Below are 24,462 nucleotides of genomic sequence, written 5' to 3' on the forward strand. Positions count from 1 at the left end.
AATAAATTTTTACAGAATTGGCAAACTCTACTGTTTCACGCGGCAGGTGTAAAATGATATCGTTCTCCGTGCTCAAATATCGAGAAACCAGTACGATATCGAAATTTTTATGCATTTTTTTTTATTCTGCGTTAAAATTGTACTCTCAGCGGACAATCACTCTCTAACTGTTCCTAAAAATAATTTCACTTTTCGGTTTCCAAATTCATCTGTCTCATTCATGCTAATGAGAGAATTAATTTACAATGTCCATGTCGTTACAATTTCCATTGGTAACGTTACAAGAATGCAACAAGTATAAAATTATTATTAACACTAAAACTACTAAACCGGTTAAATGACAGTTCTACAAGATCTTTATTATAAATGATACAATTTGTTAAATTGATTCTTCTGATATCCCCATTGATCTTCACCAAGACAAAGAATTAATGTGTGTACCAATTTATGTTTTCTCGTTTATTTATTTTTTGACTTCATTTTCCATCTCAAATTACGTACACATTGCACCGGTAGGTTTAGTGTTAAAAGAGGTAATGTCACAAGGGTATAAGGGTTGATGAGGGTAAATACACCGCTTCCTCAGGGCGAACCGTATCGTTTACCAGATAATTAGTCTTTTCGACGTGCGTCCTTATTGACAGTAGGTTTCCGGTTACGAAGTTGCATAGCGACGCGCCACGCCCTCCGTTTATGCAGCCCGTTGCATCGCTGCAACCAGGGCTGATGTATTCTTACGAGGAGGACAGAGTGACACGCGCGATATCGATCAGCCGGTGTCACGAGGTGTGCGGTACACACGTCGGTGTCTCCTTTCGTCGCCACGTGCATTAAACAGCTTTGTTTCGCTTAATTGGATCGACCCAGTTCCTCGTGATCCAACGTGTCGCGATGCATATGCATTCGGCGAAAAAAACTACCAACCCCGAGCAGCTGTTGGAAGACAGCTTACCATCCTTATGTAAAAAGAATTCTTGTTAATCCCTCGCGTGTTATTCGTAGCACGGGTCTATGGGTGTCGAATCGATGAGATACGCAAAAAACGTGACTTACACACGATATCGGGTGAAGTTCGTTTTCGAAATTATCTTCTGACGCGTGAGCGAACGTCCGATGAAATACGAGAGAAATTTCGTGCTCGCGAGGATAAAACAACCGAATCGATTGGCCCCCTTCCTCCTCGCCGTTGGAAATGAAATTTGCGAGCAATTTGTATATATAGGTAATCTGCTTGTACCGAGAAAATTAAAATGGCTGACGTATCGGACCGTTAATTCATTGATACCCCACGCTGCGAATAACGAGCGTCAAATTGCTGGCGGGCAACTCGCGAACGAAACTGGTCCGTACTTTATTTCGAACGGGCGTCGTTTCCTAGCGGTGGTTTATATTCAAAAACAAACGCCAAAAACCTCTCCCGAAGGGAGGCGAATTTTATTGCAAGTTTGAAGCAATTTTCGGCCGCTTTTTATATCGTCGGAAAAAGCGGAGGGTCGAAACGCACGAAATTGCACTTCCATTGATTCGAAGACTCTAATAAAATGCGAGTTTTTATATTTCCTCTTTTGTTACTCTCGAATTTTCATTATACCGGATAAACACGGGCATAAAATATGAAAGTTTCGTTGATTTTTCGCGAAAATGCCAATCTCTTTCTGGAAATATAATTATGCGGCGCGTTAGAGTGTACCAAAGCAAACGACGAAGAAAAATATAAATATTCACGGGACGGGTAATTGAAAATCATGTTTGAAAACCCGTCGGTCTATTTTCCATCGGTCGGTTAATAATGAATTTTCAGAGGGGTGGAAAATTTCCCGTGTGGCACTTGTACAACCACGAAATTGTTTCTGCGCCCGTGTTTGCGCCGCTCCGATTATTTCGCCAAATTTCTATAAAGCCTCGTCAGCTTTGATCATAAAACGACGATAAAAAAATTCTGGCAAACGATAGGTCGTTGGCACGGATTTTCAAATTTATTATTTAACCCGCTGTAAGTACAGGATGGTTCGAAAAGGGCGATAAAAGAAGGGCTTTTTCTAATTCACAGGATTTTCAATCTTCCATAAATGGAATGCAATAATTAAAACGTAAGTTAAATGGGGCGAACCCCGTTCAATTGGTTCCGTTATTTACCGTGCACACGCGGCAACCCTGTAGCTTATTAAACGCGATTAAACGCTGTAGAACAGCGAGCAGAAAGGCATTCTGATTACACGCGAGTTATAGGAGGCGTTTGAAAAATAAAGCTGTTACGTCAAACGCATGGCCGTAACTTTATTTCCCCTTCCATTGTTATCGGAATACACGAAATATAGGCAAACAAAATGCGAGCGCGTTCGAATCGATAAAAGCGTTTATTTGATGCGTAAAAATATATTAGAAGATGCAGAAGCTTTTAGGTAAAGTGGGGTCCGTAATCCTTTTACTATCCAATCAATTTAACGCTGTCTAAACTTAAATCCTATAACAAATACCCATTCTTTTTAATTCTATCGGCTTTCACGATTTATGCGCATTGTGAAAGTTTTTTTTCGCAGCTACTTTACACCTCCCTTAGAAGGCTCACCTTTTTAAATACTGCTCGTAAGTAGACTATGCGTACACCAGCAATTGAAAGAAAGGAAACAAAAGAGCCGTAGAAAAGGGAAGAAAAATAAAAACGTTCAGACCCGTTCGCACAAACGCACAAAAGGGTGCGCATGCAAAACGCAAACAAAACTCACCCCACGTACGCGAAACTGCACCACCAGTTCATCATAGCCTCGGAGAAGAGAGTTTCGCCGATGTTGTATCTGCGACGCAAGTCGTATTTACCGCCGTCAAGAGGCACCCCCAGCACATAGGGCAGCTCCTCGCCGTGAACCGTGCGCTGCCGTTGTTGCTGCAAGCATAACGAGGCCACTCGATGATATATACATACTTTCCCATTGAAACAAAGTTTCGGCTCGGGTCGCCGAAATTTCACCGACCAGAAGAACGGTCAAGAGTGCTCCTCCGCAACCACGGCCATTGTTATTAACTTCCTCCACTCTGCGATCGTAACCCGTTGCCCTATTCTCAACAATCGATACATCGATTTCTCTTTTGCTATTTGCAAGGATTAATTTTTATGGACGTGGTCAGGTTGAACGTTGTGATATTGATTTATTATTGGTTCTGATGACTAGTTTTGAGATTTTGTTGTTGGAGAAAATTTTGGGGATATGTGCAAGGGTTAGAAGGTTATGTGGATGCATGGTCAGCTTGGATACTGTGAGCTGTGGGATTTATTACTGGATCTGATGATTGCTTGTGAGATACTATTAGAGCTAAACTATGTGGATCTATGCAAGGATTAGGAGGTTATGTGGACAGATGATCAGCTTGGATACTGTGAACTGTGGGATTTATTGTTGGAGCTGATGACTACTTGTGAAATACTATTGGAGTTAAACTATGTGGATCTATGCAAGGATTAGGAGGTTATGTGGACACATGGTCAGCTTGGATACTGTGAACTGTGGGATTTATTGTTGAAGCTGATGACAACTTGTGAGATTTTGCTGTTGGCTCAAGCTATGTGGACATACACAAGGATTAGAAGGTTATGTGGACACATAGTCAGCTTGAAAATTGAGAAATGAATTTGTTATTGGATCTAATGACTACTTGTGAGATTCTGCTGTTGGACCACACTATGTGAACATACACAAGGATTAGAAGATTATGTGAACACATAGTCAGTTTGAACATTGAGAAATAAATTTATTTGTGGATCTGATGACTACTTGTAAGATTTTGCTGTTGGACCAAACTATGTGGATATACACAAGGATTAGAAGATTATATGAACACATAGTCAGTTTGAACATTGAGAAATAAATTTATTTGTGGATCTGATGACTACTTGTAAGATTTTGCTGTTGGACCACACTATGTGAACATACACAAGGATTAGAAGATTATGTGAACACATAGTCAGTTTGAACATTGAGAAATAAATTTATTTGTGGATCTGATGACTACTTGTAAGATTTTGCTGTTGGACCAAACTATGTGAACATACACAAGGATTAGAAGGTTATGTGGACACATAGTCAGCTTGAACATTGAGAAACGAATTTATTATTGGATCTAATGACTACTTGTGAGATTTTGCTGTTGGGCCACACTATGTGGATATACACAAGGATTAGAAGGTTATGTGGACACATAGTCAGCTTGAACATTGAGAAATGAATTTATGGGACCACATGTGAGATGACTACTTGTGTGGTTGTGCTGTTGGAGCTAACCTATGTGGATCTACGCGAAAGTTATGAATGACAACTAGAAAAAGGGAAAAGTTCAGCGTGGTATGTCTTAATCGTCGAAACAAATCTCTCAATTTGTCGGCGATCGTCGTTTCCGGGCAGCGACTATGGCGGCGATAGGGGTTAAACGATCCAGCGTCCCATACCGTTGGAACGTCTACAGCCCCGTCGTTCGTAAATTTCATATCTAACAGCGGTCCAACCCCTCTGAGCCCGAGTTGAAAACCAGAAACGCTGTTACATTCGGTTTAACGACACCGCCAGTCAGTGTAGCCGCGGCCAGCGTAACAGGCCGGCACGCAGCGGCGATAAAAATAGTTGGCTTGGCTCCAAATGGGTTCGTAGCCGGGATTTTTCTCTCGCGCGAGCACCAACACAATGAATAGCCAGTAGGTCATGCTCCCTGCTACGACGGCTAAGGAATCTGCCGCTGAGAAAATGAATAAAATGCAAAGTACAGCGTCTAATCGTACGTGCTCCAGTTTCCACGGAGGAAGAGCTCGATTTATGCGCCACCTTAATATTTCTACCCAGCTTCCGGATCCTTGACCCGGATGAAATCGTCGGGTCACCAAGGAGACTGCACTGCGTGCCACGATACTGTATTATCCTGGATTTCTTCGGTACCGCGGATTTAATGCCGGAAGGGCCACTGTTGCGTAAGAGACTCAGGTAAGGGTTAGGTCTGCAGTCGAATCACGATCTTCCAACGTTTTTCTCCTTCCCTTCTGCTACATTCACCCTCTACATTCACGTTTGTATGATTTTCATAAACTGGATGTAAGTTAACATATGTTTGTGGTCAGACAGCCTACTAAGAACATCTTTCAATTTCATCCCTTAACCTGTTGTTATCAAAAATTCCTCTCGATACTATAAATAATTTCGCTGAATTTTCAGCACCTGTCCTGACGACCAAAATTGCAAAATTTATTTATTGAATGTTATATATAAAATCTAGTAAACTATTCAAACTTCAATCAGAACGATTTAATATTTTATGGACGTGAATAAATCATTTGGTCGAGGAATATAAAGGAATTAAAGGTTAAATTGCAAGGTTGGTAGAAATAGAAGTAAAAGGGCGAAGGTGAAGTTCATTTGTTACGATTGTCCCGGAAAGAGCCAGCAGCCTCGCAGTGCATTTTTATGCAAATTGATGTACGGTGAAGATACGTGTATGTGGAAACGTACTTACGCCGGAGTAGTCCTGCATCGCTTTCGGATGCGAGAAAACGTACATGTAACTCTTCGGGTTCGCCCGTGAATGTAAATTCGCGGTCATTATTAATGGCGCCACGGTCCCGCTATCGGAAATCGCCTCCAGTACGAGATCCCGATTCTTCAAGGCGTACTCGTTCGTGAAACCGTCCGAGAAATCGCCGTATTGTTCCAGAATCTTTGACAGAATTAATTCGGCCTCCAGCTCGTGCGTTGCCTACCGTGAAAGAAATATGGCATCGCTTTATTATCCGAACGCTACGTGAATCCCGGTGAATTCGATATCGATGTACGCACGAATGCTTCCCCTTCAAACTACCATTTCCTTTAACACTTTTCCACGATAATCTTTACCTTTTCAATATATTTCACTCTGTAAAGGGCGATAAGTGAATCAGAGGAATGATAAATTTAATATCTTTAATAAATTGCATACGATTAATGTTTACTGATGTAATCAATGCTGTGTTTATACCGAATACTATTTTATTGACAAAGGCTATATTCAGTTAATTCAATAAACATGGACTAATATTCCCTAGTCGATATTTCACATAAATCAATACATTAATCTGTTCCTCTACACTGGTAAAACACATGAATATTTTCGTTTCAGTTCAAATAGAACAAACCAACTGTCCCCTAAAATAGAATTGATGTTAACCCTCAAATTTAACCCGTTAAATTTATAACTTAAGGTAGAAATAGAAAAAGTTAAACGCTGAGGAGAAATTATAGAGCGTGATGGTATAAAGCGTGGAATAACAGCGGATGGAATTATGGTGCGTGGAATCACGGCACGTAGTAATCACAATGCGTGGAATTACAGCGCATGGTGGTACAAAGCGTGGAATTACAGCGGATGGAATCGCAGCGCGTGGTGATACGACGCGTGGAATTACAGCGGATGGAATTACAGCGCGTGGTGATACGACGCGTGGAATTACAGCGCGTGGTGATACGACGCGTGGAATTACAGTGGATGGAATTACAGCGCGTGGTGATACGGCGCGTGGAATTACAGCGCGTGGTGATACGACGCATGGAATTACAGCGCGTGGTGATACGACGTGTGGAATTACAGTGGATGGAATTACAGCGCGTGGTGATACGGCGCGTGGAATTACAGCGCGTGGTGATACGACGCGTGGAATTACAGCGGATGGAATTACAGCGCGTGGTGATACGACGCATGGGATTACAGCGCGTGGTGATACGACGCATGGAATTACAGCGCGTGGTGATACGACGCATGGAATTACAGCGCGTGGTGATACGACGCGTGGAATCACAGCGCGTGGTGATACGACGCGTGGAGTTACAACGGATGGAGTTACAGCGCATGGTAATACAACGCGTGGAGTTACAGCGGATAGAATTACAGCGCGTGGTAATACGACGCGTGGAATTGCAGCCGATAGAATTACAGCGCGTGGTAATATGACGCGTGGAATTACAGCGGATAGAATTACAGCGCGTGTTGATACGACGCATGGAATTACAGCGGATAGAATTATAGAACGTGGTGATACAACGCAAGCAATTATAAAGCGTAGAATTTCAGCATCTACTACACTACATACAAACGCAATCTTTGACCATCTCCTTGTCTATACTATTCTATCACCCTCTTTACTAAATGAGACCCCAAATGCTCCTCTTAAAAATAATTCGCATCAGAAAGCAAAGAGTATTTGCAATACCTTCGCATGTTCCCTCAGAACATCGTCCCTCTGTCCATCCAGCATGCCGTGCAGCAAAGCCACCGGTGGCAGAATATGAAACTTCTCCGATTCGGTGACGCCGTACATCAAATCGAATCTGATGCGAGAAAAAAATAATTCAACGTCAATGACACCCGGCTCGTTCTTGGGAAACATACCTGCCAAACAGCTGAGGATTTTTCATTAAATTCAGAGGCTTGTCCGGAATGACCGCGTTATCGATCAGCGGCGCGAACGCTGGCACATAGTTCGGCTTGTGGATCTTCACGTTCAGTAGTGTGTCCACATCCTGTCCACGCAAACAAAGCGCCAAATCGCTGTCGGTCGTGGTGGGACAGTTTAGAGCGTGGGCAACCTGAAAAATGATTCCAGCCATTTCTCACTAGAGCGGTGGACGTACTCCACACGTACGAGAACCGGTGACGAGAAACAATATTTCTTCCGGTTGGGGCTTGAATCGCGTGACGTTTCCTCTCTGCGAGCTTTTGGTCGATGCTGGACCGGTTTGGGATTTTTTTTGTATATTCGAAGGTAATTAGATTGTTGTTCGATGGGGTGGAATTTGGGGGAGAATATTCGGTGATGGAGAATTCGGGGTGGGTCCAATTTGGGGTGGGTGCAAGTTTGGATAACAGAATTTGGGGTGGGTACAATTTGGGATGGGTCTAATTCGGTATAGACCCAATTCGGGGTAATAGAATTTGGGGTGAGTCGAACTCGGCATAATAGAATTCGGGGTGGGTCCAACTCGGTGCGATAGAATTCGGGGCGAGTCCAACTCCACGCGATAGAATTCGGGGTGAGTCAAACTCGGCGCGATAGAATTTGGGGTAAGTTCAATTAGCCACGATAGAATTCGGGGTGAGTCCAACTCCACGCGATAGAATTCGGGGTGAGTCAAACTCAACGCGATAGAATTTGGGGTAAGTCCAATTAAGCACGATAGAATTCGGGGTGAGCCCAACTCGGCGTGATAGAATTCGGGGTGAATCCAACTCGGTGCGATAGAATTCGGGGTGAGTCCAACTCAGTATAATAGAATTTGGGGTGAATCCAACTCAGTACGATGGAATTTGGATTTATCCTAATTCGGCGCGATAGAATTCGGGGTGGGTCCGACTCGGCATAATAGAATTCGGTGTGGGTCCACCTCCATACTATAGAATTCGGAACATGTCGAATTCGGAGTAACAGAACTTAGGGTGGGTCCAACTTAGCATAATAAAATTTCTAATGGGCCCAACTCCCAACCCCCACTTCAACCCCCAATAACTGAACTACTAAACCTCCAATAAACTACTAAACATAAATAAAATATACCTGCTTCGTGATCTGCAAAGGCGCCTTCCCAATAGCGTCCGCGCTAAGGGCAGACCCAGACATCAGTATGGCCCGCTTAAAAAGACCTACACAAAGGACACGGAGAAACGATTAATAAACCGATGCTGGAGCGGCCTCCTAGGCAGGTAAAATATTAAGGACGGTTATTTTTCATTGGCCAATATAATTATTGACCGGACACCGAGCATTGTGCCGGCCGCCAGACGAGAAAAGTTCCCTTTGGTACGTGGCACAGGTGAAAAATGACCGTCGTTTCCCCCTTCTTTCTATCTTTCCTTCACAATGGTTATTCTTTCCTTTATCACGGTCTCCGAGGGAAACGTATGAATCCTTCAATTATGTGTACGTCATCCCTGAGATTCAGTAACGCCGAGGTTTTCGTGTTATCCGAATCCGTCTGACCAATGCTTGACTTATACTACTTATTCCTTATATTACTTCGTCAATTCTTGTTGGAAAGATTTTCCGATTATCACTACGTTCTGAGATCACTGTTTTTGAGATCTTGGTAATCACTGAGATCACTGAGTCACGCAAGTATTTTTGGGAAAATGGCGGATTCCACTGTGATCATCGTTTTATTCATCATTGTTTTATAATAATCGTTACCTTTCTTATTAGCCACAGGGCTGATAAGCAGCAGGTTGGCAAAAATGGCCCCCGTGCCGTGTCCGACCAATGTGATACTGTTCGGATCACCCCCAAAATTTGCAATGTTCTCTCGTAACCAAAGAAGCGCCGCTATTTGATCGAGAAGTCCAAAATTGCTGACGGTGGAGTCCCCCGTGCCCGGTCTCAAGAAGCCTGTAACAAAATGGTGCAACTTTATCGTGGCAATCACTAAACGAAGACCATTAACCCGCCCATTGCTATTCATTATACTCATTGAAACGCGGGAAACCTTGTTACGTTTTACGAGCCGATCTCGTTGCACCAAAAGTCGGGGTGAAAAACGTAAACCAACACCCGTGCAGTATTTTTTTTTATTCCCACGATCCTTGTATCCCGGTCATATTTCTTCTCCGTTGTTTTGCGAAGGACTGAAGTTATCCGCTCTCGGATTGCCGGCTAGCAAGCTGCAAGCGAGGGCGAAGTTAACTAAGCGCCTTCCCAGCACTTTAACCTAATTTATGATTATGGTTTCGCGGCCGTTTCTTCTTTCTTTCCCTTCCCTTTTTTTTCTTCTTTCGGCGAGCAGTTCCTCTTAAAGCACCCCACTTTTCGGATGTAGCGGCGCAGCTCGCGCACCGACGTCCGTCCATTTGCATCGCGCGCGGAGGCCGCGTTATCATTTCAGGGGAAAAGATAGGCGGAAGCTCGTCGTTACGAGTACCCGCTGAAACGGTGCTACAAAAGCGCCGAGGTGCGGGGGAAAAGGGTGGTGGGAAAAAATAGAGCAGGCCAGGGGAGAATGGCGGGGATCGATGGAACTTTCGGGGGCAAAAAGGCCGCCTTTGTCTCGACCGCGAGCCTTTTTTTTACTCTACTCTCCTTGCGAAAAAGAACTTTTCTTTTCCGTGTAAGTCCGAAATTTTACGGTCAACGCTGACTTCTTGCCACCGGACTAATGAATGACGCTTTTTACCCTCTGTAATAAATGCCCACGTATGTTTCGACTCCTCTAGAAAAATTCGGATGAATTTTACTCCCTTCGAATTGTCATGGTCATCACCTCTCTTTTAATACATTTTTTTGAGATCTTTTAATGTTCAATTAAAAAATAATTATTTAAGATGAATTATGAAGGAGAGACTCACTTGTGAATTTTTTCAGAATTCATAAAAAATGAAAATGACATATCAGATTAATATAACATTGAAAGCAATGAAATTGTTTTGGAGATTTTTTAACAATGTTCAATAAAAAAAAAAATTATTTAAGATGAATTATTAAGGAGACACTCTCTTGTGAATATTTTCAAAATTCATAAAAAATGAAAATGACATATCAGATTAATATAACATTGAAAGCAATGAAATTGTTTTGGAGATCTTTTAACAATGTTCAATTAAAAAAAAATTATTTAAGATGAATTATTAAGGAGATCCTCTCTTGTTAATTTTTTCAAAAGTCACAAAAAATGAAAATGATATATCAGATTATTATAACATTAAAAGCAATGAAATTGTTTTCGAGATCTTTTAACAATGTTCAATCAAAAAAAAATTATTTAAGATGAATTATCAAGGAGACTCTCTTGTAAATTTTTTCAAAAATCATAAAAAATGAAAATGACATATCAGATCATTATAACATTAAAACCAATGAAATAGAACTTCTAATTTATTTTTTATTTTATATTTTAACACAATTGTACATTTGACCTTATCAATTGCACCCTGAACACACGACAGTAATCCCGATCCGAAGAACAAGTTCATGAATTTTATGAACTCTTTGGTGGTGACCGAAGTGATAAGAATTTGTCGAAGGGTTTTTGGAGTCGAGCTGTAAAAACGAAGAGCCCTGGACGAGTTATTTATACGAGGACTGTAAAAGATGTTGAAACGACAGTGGCTCGTCCCAGTGCACGATGACGGATCGATAAGCAGTTGCAAGGGACGAGTAAAAAGAAGGTAGTCGAAGATCAAAAACCGATGGCGCAGCGAAGCGAGAACGTTAATGAAGCAGAATTCCTGATTTCATGCAACGCTGCTGCCGGTGACGTTCGGCAAGATTTCATAAATTCGTATCGAAACGTCAGCTCGAGCCTTGTTCCATCGTTTCCCGTTGAAATTTCAGATCCGGAACGTTTATAATCGCTTTGATACTCCACTGTTTCCACGGTTTCATAGTACTTTGGTATCTTTCGAAAGCTCTACGTTTATTATTCTTGGAAGGATTTGTTAACATCGATGGAATTTTATGGTTTTAATAACTTAGTAGTCTGGAGGAAAATTTTACTTGTAAAAAAGTACCAAAAGAATTATTAATGTGTATAGAATTTTTTAGTCATGATAAGATAAATTTTGAAGGAAGTGTTACTTAAAAAAAATATTAACATAGACAGGACTTAACAAGATGCACAAAATGTTATAATAACATGCACAGAAGTTTGTAGTTATAAGGAATTAACTTTGAATGAATTGTAAAAAGATATTGCTCATTTATCATAAACAAGAATTAATTATGAAGACGAATACATAAAATATGCATACGAATTATTTCATAATCCGAAAGCAGAGGATTTAGAAGCAACAAACGAAAAGAGCGTGTCTGACCACACGTCTGAATCTACTTACCGAGAATACCCAAGCGGAAGTTGATAGTGACGAAGACCACGTTACCATAAGCTACCAATATAGTACCGTCATAGGGGTTGCCACTGTTCCATTCAAAGCTCTCCCCATGAATAAATACCATCACAGGGTACTTTCGCAGAGTTTTCTGACCTAAAAAGAAAAGAGCTTCGGATAAAAACTGGTATCCCTTCTTTTTATTTCGATGTCGCAATTATCCCAGTTTTTTAATCCTCTTTCGCGCAGCGTATTAAAATGCACTTTGTTGCTCTGTTTATAACGCCAGACATTCTGCGCGGATTAATTCAATGTCTCGCAGAGCAGATTTGAAAATTCGAACGCGGAGCGTTTGATAATTAAAACGGCATCAAACGAATGCAGAATGCTTTACTAATTATAATTGATAGCGTTCCGCGAAGTCGTACAAAATTGTGCGGGCGATGAATAAACGGTGGAAGAAATTTTTCCTCGTTAGCCGCAGATGAAATGCTGATTGGATAATTAAACCCGTGCCGCAGCAAATTTACTTGCTACGGAATTGTATTAAACCGTTGATTTCTATATAATGCAGTTTCATTGAAATACTCAAATGTTCCTTTATTGTCGCGCGAATGTGACCGATTAAATAACGAGTTAAATATTTGGGATGCAGTTTTGCTACTTTTTGATTTACATCCAGCTAACAACTATCAGTGAACTTTGCATATGGAACTACAGTCAGTCGCGAAATTTATCACCCTCTACTTTACCAACTATTCACTGCGAGTTTTCAGTATTAGGCCATCTATAAATTCTCCCCTTTTTCTGACGATCCACAAATTAGACTACCCCCTCCATCCCGAAAATTTATTCGAACGTGTTTTATGTGAATGTACACCTGTCAAATCCTTCAAACTTTTGTCTAGCGAAATAAGATTTGAATTTTCAAATAGTAAATTCGAAAGAAGGTATTAAGGGGTGAGATCTAATTGTACACCCCTATCTACGACTTCGTTTGAGTTGGAACCCTTTAAAGAGCTCGAAATCAAGGGTATTTAAGTAATTTCGAGCGGAGCAGCTAACTGGAACTCATCACCTAGAATCCCTTATTTTTCTTTGGCGAAGGGAGGAGAATTGATGGGGCGATTTCGAGAATACGCCGTTATCTCAGCCCCTATAAACCGACTGCTTCCAACCCCTTCCAGCAATTAATTTCGTTGAATATCTTACCGGTGGATACGCTAATACGTTCGTAGTAATGAACAAATACTACGAGCAAACAGGAAAGGAATAAAGGGCGTAACAAAGGGGATGATCAGCCTCGTTGACGACGTGTTAACGACTTTATGGACTGCCAGGGAAATATTGCACCCTTTAACAGGTCAAATTGAATCATTTGCCGGGACGAGGTGGTACAGCTCGTTTATGAGATCCTTCCTCGTAACTGTTCGCCCTCATTACGCGAAATGGCCTTTGTCATTCTATGAATTCAATATACTGTTGCCGAAAGGGGCCACCCCTTTTTTACCAGCGAAAATTTACGACGCAAAGAATTTCACCGCGAGATCATGAATTTTGTAGTTGGTATTTGCATGGGATTAAGTAAATGATGGCAACGTTTGCATATTCGAGGACAAGCGCACCTCCATTCCGAAATTGAATAAATTTTCATGGATGCATTCTTCGTACCCTATTAGTAATACCTTAATACTTCACTCTTTTAAGTTACTTGCACATTTTTACACTGTTTAAAATTTTTATACTGTTGCAAATTTTTAAACTGTTGCAAATTTGTAGACTGTTGCAAATTTTTAGACTGTTGCAAATTTTTAGACTGTTGCAAATTTTTAAACTGTTGCAAATTTATAAACTGTTGCAAATTTTTATACTGTTGCAAATTTTTGGACTGTTGCAAATTTTTAAACTGTTGCAAATTTTTTGACTGTTGCAAATTTTTGAACTGTTGCAAATTTTTACTGTTGCAAATTTTCAGACTGCTGCAAATTTTTAGATTGTTGCACATTTTTAGACTGTTGCAAATTTTTATACTGTTGCAAATTTTTACACTGTTGCAAATTTTTAAACTCTTGCAAATTTTTAGACTGTTGCACATTTTCAGACTGTTGCACATTTTTAGACTGTTGCAAATTTTTAAACTGTTGCAAATTTTTACATCTATATTAAAATTAAAAATTTTTAAATCAATATTAAAATTAAAAAATTAAAAATTAATCAGCATTTTCATAATGCAAAATTTGTTTAATCTTGTTCTCACTTTCCGAGTTAGCTGTACAATTTTAATTTTAAATTAAGTTGGTTTTCAGTTTGTTAAAGTTTACGAATATATTTCTTGACATAATGGATCCCATAAGGGTTGATATTCTGATGTACAATGTTGATTTCTGAGACATTTACCGCTTCGATCGCCGGCCACTCGGGGCGCACTTTCATTGCAACCATTTCGCGACGGTAAAAACGCAATGAGAAATATAGGTCGATGCAATCATACGGAAGGTACTCGGCCAATAATAAATGCACCATGTAGCCGCTTCCACAAGATCGTATCGACCTATTTTCTGTCGTTTTCCTCTGAAATATCCCGGCTTAAAAAGAGGTCAGTATCTCCCTCTAAATTAATTAATCCCCCTCTTAATGCCTGCTAAATCAACCTGTTAAATGTCCCTTTAATCGGTAAAAAAAATCGGTGCAAAAACGTAAGCACATTTCCATGAAAATTAAAAGGCGGATCGATGTCCTCGCGAAATTGACGTATGGAATCATACCTGGGGATATTTTCATCTTGGAAGCGCGGTGCTGCATCCAGTAGATCGAAGCGCATCCGCTATAAATCAATTGACGCGAATCTATATCCTAATAAAAGAACCAACATGGCCGGACCGTGTTCCTGTAAAAAGATATCACCTGCCACACTTTGCTGCGCCTCGGAACGATATCCAGCAAGCCGGACGCTGTGTACCGAACATATTTTACGTTTAAATCTCGTTTCCACCGGTTCCCTTGATGCTCTATAACGTTACAACGTTTCAGCTTTCAGAGTCAACGCATACGAGCTTTCAGTGTGTAACTCGATCAGTGGAATGAATGTTTGCAGAAATTCAATCTTTTTCCACCTTTATCTGAACGATCGATTACACTTCGCTTTTGTATCATTATATTCGATTTACGAGGGCATATTAATTTTATCTACACGTGTTGAATGCCTCTTTTCAAGTTTATTTCTGAAGGAAATCTCTGAAGGTTCGGAATCAAAATTTTTTATGTACCAATATGTCTACCTTCCTGTTTTAATAATACCTCAAAGTTTTATCGAAATCTATACCGTCAAGATAAACACTAAACCTACCAGCATATAATGCGTACTTAATTTGAAACTAAAAATGAAGTTAAAAAATAAGTAAACAAACGATAAAACATAAATCAGTACACACATTTATTCTTCATCTTCATGAAAATCAATTTTAAATGCAAGAAATGTACTTCAACAAAATGTGTAGCTTATAATAAGAAACTTATGCGGCGGTCATTTAACTAGCGGTCATTTAACTATCGGTCATTTAACTGGCAGTCATTTAACTAGCGGTCATGGTAGTTTTAGTGTTAAAGAAATTTCTCGCAAAAAAATTGCGAAAAAAAATTTTCGAATATACCAAAGTTTGCAAGCAGCAAAGTCGAACTCAAAATGCAAGAACACATCTAGAATTCCGCAGATATTGACCAGAGCAAACTGCCCGCACCGCGAGGCAATAACGGCGAGTCCCAAGTGTTGCGCTGGCGAAAACAATAACTCTAAATCGACGACAGGCGGTCGAAGCAAAAGGTGCGTGGGTCGTAAAATTAAAAGTTCCATTCGGGCAATCGTAACAACAGCGGCCATTCCGCTCGGTATCGTTTCGTGCAACTTACGATCCCTCAGGCCAGCAGAATAATTCACGAGCGGAGTCGACAGAGTCGCCACGGTGTTCCATGCGAAACAAATCAACGTTCAATTTACGAGCGAACCGCATCCTTACGGGGTTGCGGTTTTTACCGGTCGGATTTTAATGTTTCATTTTACTGGCGACGTCGAATACATATTTATAACCCGCGTACAATTTCAGCGACTTTGGAAGTTTAATTAGCGGCCTGTAATTGCGGCCCGTTTCGAAATATGCGGATTCGAGGTCGACGACATCGGCGACAACGTTGCCATCCTGTCTCGACGGAAACAATAAGGTCGTTGCACGCGAGTCGACCACCCGCGGCGGGGGAGGGTGGAGAACGCGCCTTGATCCGCCACCTCGTGGTGGAGCTACGAAACTTCCCTAGACGCGGGTTACACCGTTCTCGAACAGATGTCGGCACGCATCGTGTTTCCGCGAATTTTAAGACACCTTATTGATGCTCTCAAATTGATTTCACGCGAGAATAATGCGACGATCGCTCCTATTGGCAAGATTGCTCTTTCCATGCTCGGTATTTTTATGCATGCCACAGGAAATCAATCTCGCGAGAACCTCTGAGATTCGAACTACATAACCGTATGGTTTAGTGCTTGCAAGGGTGATTAGACCTCTGCAACGATATGGGGTACTGAAATGATTATGACAGTTGGAAAAAAAAGTTGAGAAGGCTCGCAGCAATGAAAGGGGCGGTAACGCAGACTGGAGGGTTGTTTTCGACGCGTTACACCGCTGAAACCAAAGTTCATTTGGCTCGCGGTAAGGGTCGTAATGCGAGTTGGAATTCTACGAGCAAACATTTCTTCGAGCATGAAACCACTTTTTCACTCGAGCAGCCCCGACGAGCGGCTCCAAAGGGGTCGAGGGTTAAACGATAATGCGAAAGCCGTTATACATGCCATTTCGTGCCCCATTCTGGTCCTGCAATCCATACAGTATCCCGGCAACTTCTGTCCGAGTAATGTTTAGATATCCTGGCACCTTTTACTGGGGGCTGATGATATTGCCAATGAGAAGCACGATAATTGCCAGCCCGGAAAATTGTATAACACCGGGGCTCGTTTTTGCGGATCCCTTGTATCAGGGTGCATACTTCATTTACATGACAAACACGGGATTTGGACAGCTCGGTATCTTATTATTCCGTGCTTGTACAGTTAATGGATTAACGTCGCACCCGAGGGACGACAGAGTTTTTGATGATGCTCGGTTATTGTTACGCGAGTATTTTATCAACCGGTTCATCTACCCTTTGTTCGTTTGTTCGTGAAATATGCAAGCCAACTAAATTACTTAATTACGTTGTACGCTCAGGTGTGCCCGTAGGGCGATAAATGGTAATTGTAGCGCGCGGATTAACAGCGCTTCCTTCTTCGAGAACGTTTTTCTACTATTAAAATCGATCTCGTTCTACGGGGATTGCTTTTTTGCGCTCGTTCTTCGGTTACTTCCCTGGTAAATGGATTCGGGATCATCGTGTTTGCATGCAGGCAAGAAATACCACGGTAAGTTGATTCCGAATCGATTAAATGTTCTCTTGCCGCTGCTATTATTGACTCGTACTACTGGGACGCAAGTAGTGAAAGTCAATCAGGAATTACGCGCCGATGCACCGCGATATTACTTTTTTACATCTTCCTTTCCTTATATTTACATTATTCGATACGCAATCATGAAGCATTAATTCAAACTATTAATGTATACTATTAAACATATTTCCGATATGCATTTATAAATTAAAAATAGCAGGATGAATAAGTCTAAATGAATGTATAAAGTCTGAAACATAAATTAATTCACTTCGACAAAGTTAACATATATTTTATGTCAAATAAACTTCTTACAAAAAAATTATTCTATGGACTTCACAAAGCGTCCTTTACAGAGTCCTTTAAAGAGTCCACCTCATTAAATCTGGAGGCAAAATCAATTAACGCCAATCAATTTCTGAGGCTTATCCATTTACAAGAACGTATCTGTAGTTCACTGCACGTCGCATTACGCACGCTTGGTAGGAGATTTAATTTATGGGAGTCGTGACGCGCGTAACCCGATATGAATTTATCGAGGTTACATTTTCGCAGACAGCAGCCGCTTTCGCGAGTTTCCTTCGACTCCGGTATCGTTTCGCGCAGGCAAAGTGCGAAGTCGTGTCGTCCGCTTTTTACGAGACGGCCGTGGCACGAGAATCCGAAAGAAGCGAAACAGCCGAACGGTTGGTGGAAAACGTCGTAGCAGCGGCACGTGGAAGCCGCGTTTTCAGCTCCTTTCCCCGCCGTGACAATCACCCCCGGCGCCCGGAAACTCTCGCGGTTCGTTGTCTGCTAGCAAGTTCAGGGTAACGGTGAAGCGTTAATCGAGCATGCAGGAACTTCATTGTGTTAAGGAGAGCTATGAAAATAATGAAAATAGTCGAAGTGGCAGAATATTGGAATAGAAAGAAGGTAATTTATTTACCTGCGGAACTAATTTAATGGTATTACCGTATTCTAAACACGGTCCAATGGGATCGGTGCCATTTGTATCGCAACATCGAAACTCAATTTATCCCTCCAGCGATTGCGTTTTCTTTCGCATTTCTGTTCAACAATACCTCTCAAGGTACCCGCATCTATTCTTCCAATCAATAACGCCGACAGCCAGCGTTTCCCTGTTTTTCGTATGTAAATGAACTATTTCCATTCTGTGGCCCTGTACAATTTCACGCGAAAGGAAAATTCAGAATTTAAACGAGAAAACTCGAATCGAACGGACGCGACGCAGTTTCGATCGACGCTGTCTCTCGGAATAGCGAACGAACGACCTAAAAATCCTCCTGCCACGGAAATGCACTGCGAAAATACAAACGGCCTGTTTCAATCGCAAAAGGGACTGACGGTATAATAAGGTTACATCTTTCACGATACAGGGCGAGCCGAGTGGAAAGTAAAAAAGAATTTTCCCCGTATCTCCTTTTTCCCTCTCGCGCGCAAAAGATGCACAGTCGGCTTGCACGGACGCAACGTCATATTACATTCGTCTCCGCATTTTCATCTCAAAGAATTATGGCCCCTTTGAAGGCTTCTCGACCATTCACTTTGGAGCCGCTGGAAATCCGTCGTCATTCGACTTCGCATGAGAGTCGCCCAGCCGGATGGTATGCATCTTTTATGCAGAACCGTGAGCACCTTCGGGTAACTACCGATTCTGTGCACTCGATTTCAGAAAGACTCCAAATCCTCCGGTTGACCAACGTATTCGTTTTACCACGGTCAGAATTTGCTGCCAGCTTCGCTTCATCTACCTTACGTTTGTCCAAAGACAATTAAGCCTTTGTGCTCCGTACACACTCCAAGCGTCATTAACACTTTGACTGCTATTTGGCGTTGTCAGGTCTGTGACAAAGCTCCCTAAATTTCATCCTGTGCGATACATTCGTTTTAGAGAATCAATTCGTTGAGGAAAATATTTTTGTTGAGGTTGATGAGGGCCTCAAAATCATATTCATGTAAAGACTTCACACAAGCAGCTTCATATAAAGACTTTATATAAAATCATCTTCATATAAAGACTTCATATAAGCAGCTTCATATGAAGACTTCATATAAAGACTTCATATAATCATCTTCATATAAAGACTTCATATAATCATCCGCATATGAAGACTTCACATAAGCATCTTCATATAAAGATTTCATATAATCATCCTCATATGCAGACTTCATATAATCATCTTCATATGAAGACTACATATATTCACATTCATATAAAGACTTCATATAAACATCCTCATATGAAGACTTCATATAATCATCTTCATATGAACATTGCATATAATCACATTCATATAAAGACTTCATATGAAGACTTCATATAAGGACTTCATATAATCATCCTCATATAAGGACTTCATATAATCATCCTCATATGAAGACTTCACATAATCATCTTCATATAAAGACTTCATATAATCATCCTCATGTGAAGACTTCATATAATCATCCTCATATGAAGACTTCATATAATCATCTTCATATGAAGATTGCATATAATCACATTCATATAAAGACTTCATATAAACATCCTCATATGAAGACTTCATATAATCATCTTCATATGAAGATTGCATATAATCACATTCATATAAAGACTTCATATGAAGACTTCATATGAGGACTTCATATAATCATCCTCATATAAGGACTTCATATAATCATCCTCATATGAAGACTTCACATAATCATCTTCATATAAAGACTTCATATAATCATCCTCATGTGAAGACTTCATATAATCATCTTCATATGAAGACTTCATATAATCATCTTCATATGAAGACTACATATAATCACATTCATGTAAAGACTTCATATAATCATCCTCATATGAAGACTTCATATAATCATCTTCATATGAAGATTGCATATAATCACATTCATATAAAGACTTCATATGAGGACTTCATATGAGGACTTCGTATAATCATCCTCATATAAAGACTTCATATGAAAACTTCATGTAAAGACTTCATATAATCATCTGCATAAAAAGATGTTGTCAAGATAATTAGGTTAGTTAAGTATGCAATTCAACTACTTTATTTTTTGAACATTTTTCACATCGTTAATCAGAATATCTCAGCAATCCGCTCACGAAGGAGTCACGAAACAGCCGGAGTTATTCAAACAGCGAGAGATATACGCAGCAGGTTGATCCTGTTTCCCGGAATCTCGTGAGATCCGAAAATCCCGAAGAAACCCGCAGACTTCGAAGCTTTCACGCTTCCTGAAGGAGCTCGAAAGCGCGGTGCAACAATGTTGTCTCACCCCCGCATCGCCGATGCGGCGTGAAGAATCGCGCATCTTCAAAGCGAGGATCGTTGAGAACGTGTGTATAGAGATGACGGATTCTTGTGTCCGGCTCGCGAGTTTATCACCGGGTCTGATAAACGGATCTGTTCATGGAGGACAGCACATGCGAGAGGGTGATCGTTGCGAGACGCCCTATCTACTCGAGACGCTTCGCGTAATACATCGGAATACGTGTAGCTCGAATTGAATAGCGTCGTCTAGGATAATGGAAGGCTTTGCCGGACCATGTATCTACACCGCAATGTTCCTATCGAGCATTCGGATCTCTCACGGTTCTGTCTCCTTGCTGGCGAGCCGGAAGATAAAGAAGCTACACAAGAAACCGGCCAAGACGGATAAAGCTTTTCCACCCTGTTTTTCTTTCACCCTGCAAATCTACGGTACATCTATCCACTTAACTAACGATTGCGGTACATGATTATATTTATCCTTTGAGGCGACCACTTTTGTCGCTAAGTAATCGTACTTCGTTTTCGTTTCTTTACGACGTCGTTTTTCGACAAACCCTAAACCACTGACAATGAGATAAGTTTTTATCTATAATATGATACATGTACTATTCATATAATTTCAAGTTTCGAAAAATGTAAATGAACCACCTATTTTTTGGGGAAACAACAAATCATGCAAAGGGCGTTCAAAGACGAATTCGAGGGAGGGTAGAAAGAGGAGCGTTCTCTAACGATGCGGACGATTAACGTTTATTCCGAGGATAATGAGAATCGCATGCATAATGAAGCGACGCACGAAAGAAAGCCCGTCATTTTTTTTCTATCGATATTTCAGGAACAATGGGGTTATTCCCATAACGAAGAGATTTTTGCTATTTTATTTGTAACGATTTCAGGTCAGGCTCTTTCATTTGAAAGATTGACAGAGATCTTTTACAGGAGACAAGGTTTTAATTTAAATCTTAAACCGTCATTTCTTGCCGATGCGGAAGCTGTTATTATGAAAATTAATTAATTCCCTTTGTTCGCGAGTTTATCTCGTTTCTATAGGGTTTATTGACTTCGTAACTTTATCTGGCAAAGGATCGCAACAAAGACAGCGGTAAACAATGAACCTGGCGAAGGGAAATTAAATATCATCCCCTGTATTTGATAAAGTAATCCTCGTTGAAGGATCTACGACTGAAGTTCGTTTTATTAAATCTCGCTGACTAAATAAAGTGATGTTTGAATTTTTATTTGATCTCTCGTAGAACTGCAAACTTTTATAAATGCGCACGTATCTGTGTAACAAATTGCGGAGCTGTTGCCACGGTTGTTTGGCGAAAGGGAAAAACAGAAATGGTCAAAACTCGTCCAACAAATTTTCATTTTGACGATGTTTCGACGAGTTTCTTTAAACACAAAACATGCCCACAATAAAATTCGTTTCTCCGATACTATGTTGATTTAACTAGGCTTTCAAAATGTCCAGAATTTTGACCCATCGAAAAAACATCATCCCTATAAAAAGTACGCGTTAATACTGATGGACGTTTTATTTCAGAACGTACTCTCGTAAATTTCTAGACACCAAATTGATCCGCGGATGTAACACGATATTCTCAGAAAAGTTCAAGCGAATTTAATTAACTTTAAATTATTTCAAGCCATCAGATTTCATTTAAAACGAGGAACTATTGTTAAATACGTCTTCATCGAACGCACTAATGCTAATTAAATTACAATTTAACACATTTTGATGCAATTTCATCTTTCAGTATAAATAGGTAGTTGTTGATGACGAGCTTAGTTGAATTAAAGTTTAATGCAGCAGTCTATATTTACTGTTGGACTGTTCAATATTAGCGCTTAGGTTATTGAGGCGTTGTGGTGTAGATTGTTGGGATGCACAATGTCGAGGCGTATAATGTCGCAGTGTACAATATTGAGGTATAGAACGACGGAGAGGACAATGAGGAACAAAGAACGCCATTGCATAGAATATCGAGAAGTAGAGTGTACTGTGAGTGTCAAGGTAATGGAATGTCGACGCGTAGAATATCAGAGCGTAGAATACCAGTGCGTGGAATTACGACACGTAGTAATCACAACGCGTGGAATTACGGCGCGTTGTAGTCACAGAGCGTGGAATTACGGCGCGTGGTAATCTCAGCGCTTGGAGTTACGGCGCGTGGTAAACTCAGCGCTTGGAGTTACGGCGCGTGGTAATCTCAGCGCTTGGAGTTACGGCGCGTGGTAATCTCAGCGCTTGGAGTTACGGCGCGTGGTAGACTCAGCGCTTGGAGTTACGGCGCGTGGTAATTACAACGCGTGGTAGTCTCAGCGCTTGGAGTTACGGCGCGTGGTAATTACAACGCGTGGTATTGCGGCGCGTGGTAATCACAGCGCTTGGAGTTACGGCGCGTGGTAATCACAGCGCATAGAATTACGACGCGTGGTAATCACAGTGTGTGGAATTATGGCACGTGGAATTACGATGCCTAGAATTACGGCGCGTCGAATTTCAGAACGTGAAAAAATGTTACCGTATCTCACCATGTACCACAAGTAGCCAACATCCGACAAAAGGATTTACCGAGAAGCGAGAGAATTAAGAGACGTTAACGAAAATGGAGGCAACGGTTGTAAATATCGGCAAATTCCATGCAAAGCGAATTTAATTGCACGCGATAAATTATTAGCAATTATGTTCTCCGGCGTGGCATCAGCTCTGTCGGACATATAGTTTCGCGGAGGCGTGAATTAATGTGTTCGCCGCAATTTCAGTTTATTCGCGTTTTATCGACGCGAGAATAAACGATAAATGGAAAGGAAAAAATGCAGGAAATGCTGAATAGAGGTGTAAAACATATATAAAACCCGCGATGTTGATGAAGTATCTTTTATGATTTACCCTCTTATCGCTTTTAAAAAGTATAGCTTTTTTAATGTTCGGATATCACTGTTATTAATCATTCGTAAATGAACACTGCAGGCGTGCAATTATACGTGATCGAATACTTAATCGAAATATGAATACATTGTACTATCAATGGTACCATTTAAACGTAGCAGAAGTTTAATGAGCGCCATGTTCGTAATTCACTGAATATTAAAAGTTCGGCTATCAAACTTCAAAATGAAAATATAACGTGGTTAGTTCATAGTTCAATATTACTACGTTATGAATTTTAATACGTAGGAAAGTATACGGAATGTTCAATTTAACTGTCCCTTTGTGATACAGAAGTTAGCTAAAATTACAACTTCAACCTATATAAAGGTTGTAGTAAAAATTGATTCAAACTGCAGTTAGCGCCAAATATGAAAGAATATTATCTGAAAATGTTTACAATATGTTACATGAAAAATTCTCGTGTTGCAAGTAATAACAGCGCGTGGATTTACGGCGCGTAGAACTACCATGCGTGGAAGTACGAGGCGTAGTAATCACAACGCGTGGAATTCCAGCGCGTAGTAATCACAGTGCTTGGAGTTACGACGCGTGGAATTACGACACGTAGTAATTACAGTGCGTGGAATTACGGCGCGTGGTAATCACAGCGCTTGGAATTACGGCGCGTGGTGATTACAACGCGTGGTATTACGGCGCGTGATAGTCTCAGCGCTTGGAGTTACGGCGCGTGGTAATTACAACGCGTTGTATTGCGGCGCGTGGTAATCACAACGCATCGAATTACGGCGCGTGGTAATCTCAGCGCTTGGAGTTACGGAGCGTGGTAATCACAGCGCATGGAATTACGGCGCGTGGTGATTACAACGCGTGGTATTACGACGCGTGATAGTCTCAGCGCTTGGAGTTACGGCGCGTGGTAATTACAACGCGTGGTATTGCGGCGCGTGGTAATCACAACGCATGGAATTACGGCGCGTGGTAATCACAGCGCATGGAATTACGGC

General features: G+C 41.0%; 1 protein-coding gene across 7 annotated transcripts in view; it reads right to left on the reverse strand.

Moving 5' to 3' along the window:
* The window catches only part of LOC100877010 (uncharacterized), a 72,029-nt gene that overhangs the window by 5,714 nt on the left and 41,853 nt on the right, over positions 1-24,462 (reverse strand). For 5 of the 7 annotated variants that reach the window (XM_076539373.1, XM_012294972.2, XM_076539369.1 and 2 more), the window contains 7 exons: positions 11,824-11,973; positions 9,191-9,385; positions 8,561-8,646; positions 7,399-7,595; positions 7,220-7,337; positions 5,494-5,733; positions 2,727-2,884 (listed from right to left, as the gene is read on the reverse strand). In XM_076539373.1, the coding sequence (XP_076395488.1) occupies positions 2,727-2,884; positions 5,494-5,733; positions 7,220-7,337; positions 7,399-7,595; positions 8,561-8,646; positions 9,191-9,385; positions 11,824-11,973 (1,144 nt within the window). The remainder of the gene's footprint in view (positions 1-2,726; positions 2,885-5,493; positions 5,734-7,219; positions 7,338-7,398; positions 7,596-8,560; positions 8,647-9,190; positions 9,386-11,823; positions 11,974-24,462) is intronic. The other 2 variants (XM_076539372.1, XM_076539375.1) reach the window with 2 other exon arrangements.

This window comes from Megachile rotundata, chromosome 14 (genome assembly GCF_050947335.1).
Source record: "Megachile rotundata isolate GNS110a chromosome 14, iyMegRotu1, whole genome shotgun sequence".
In the NCBI taxonomy this organism is placed as follows: domain Eukaryota; kingdom Metazoa; phylum Arthropoda; class Insecta; order Hymenoptera; family Megachilidae; genus Megachile; species Megachile rotundata.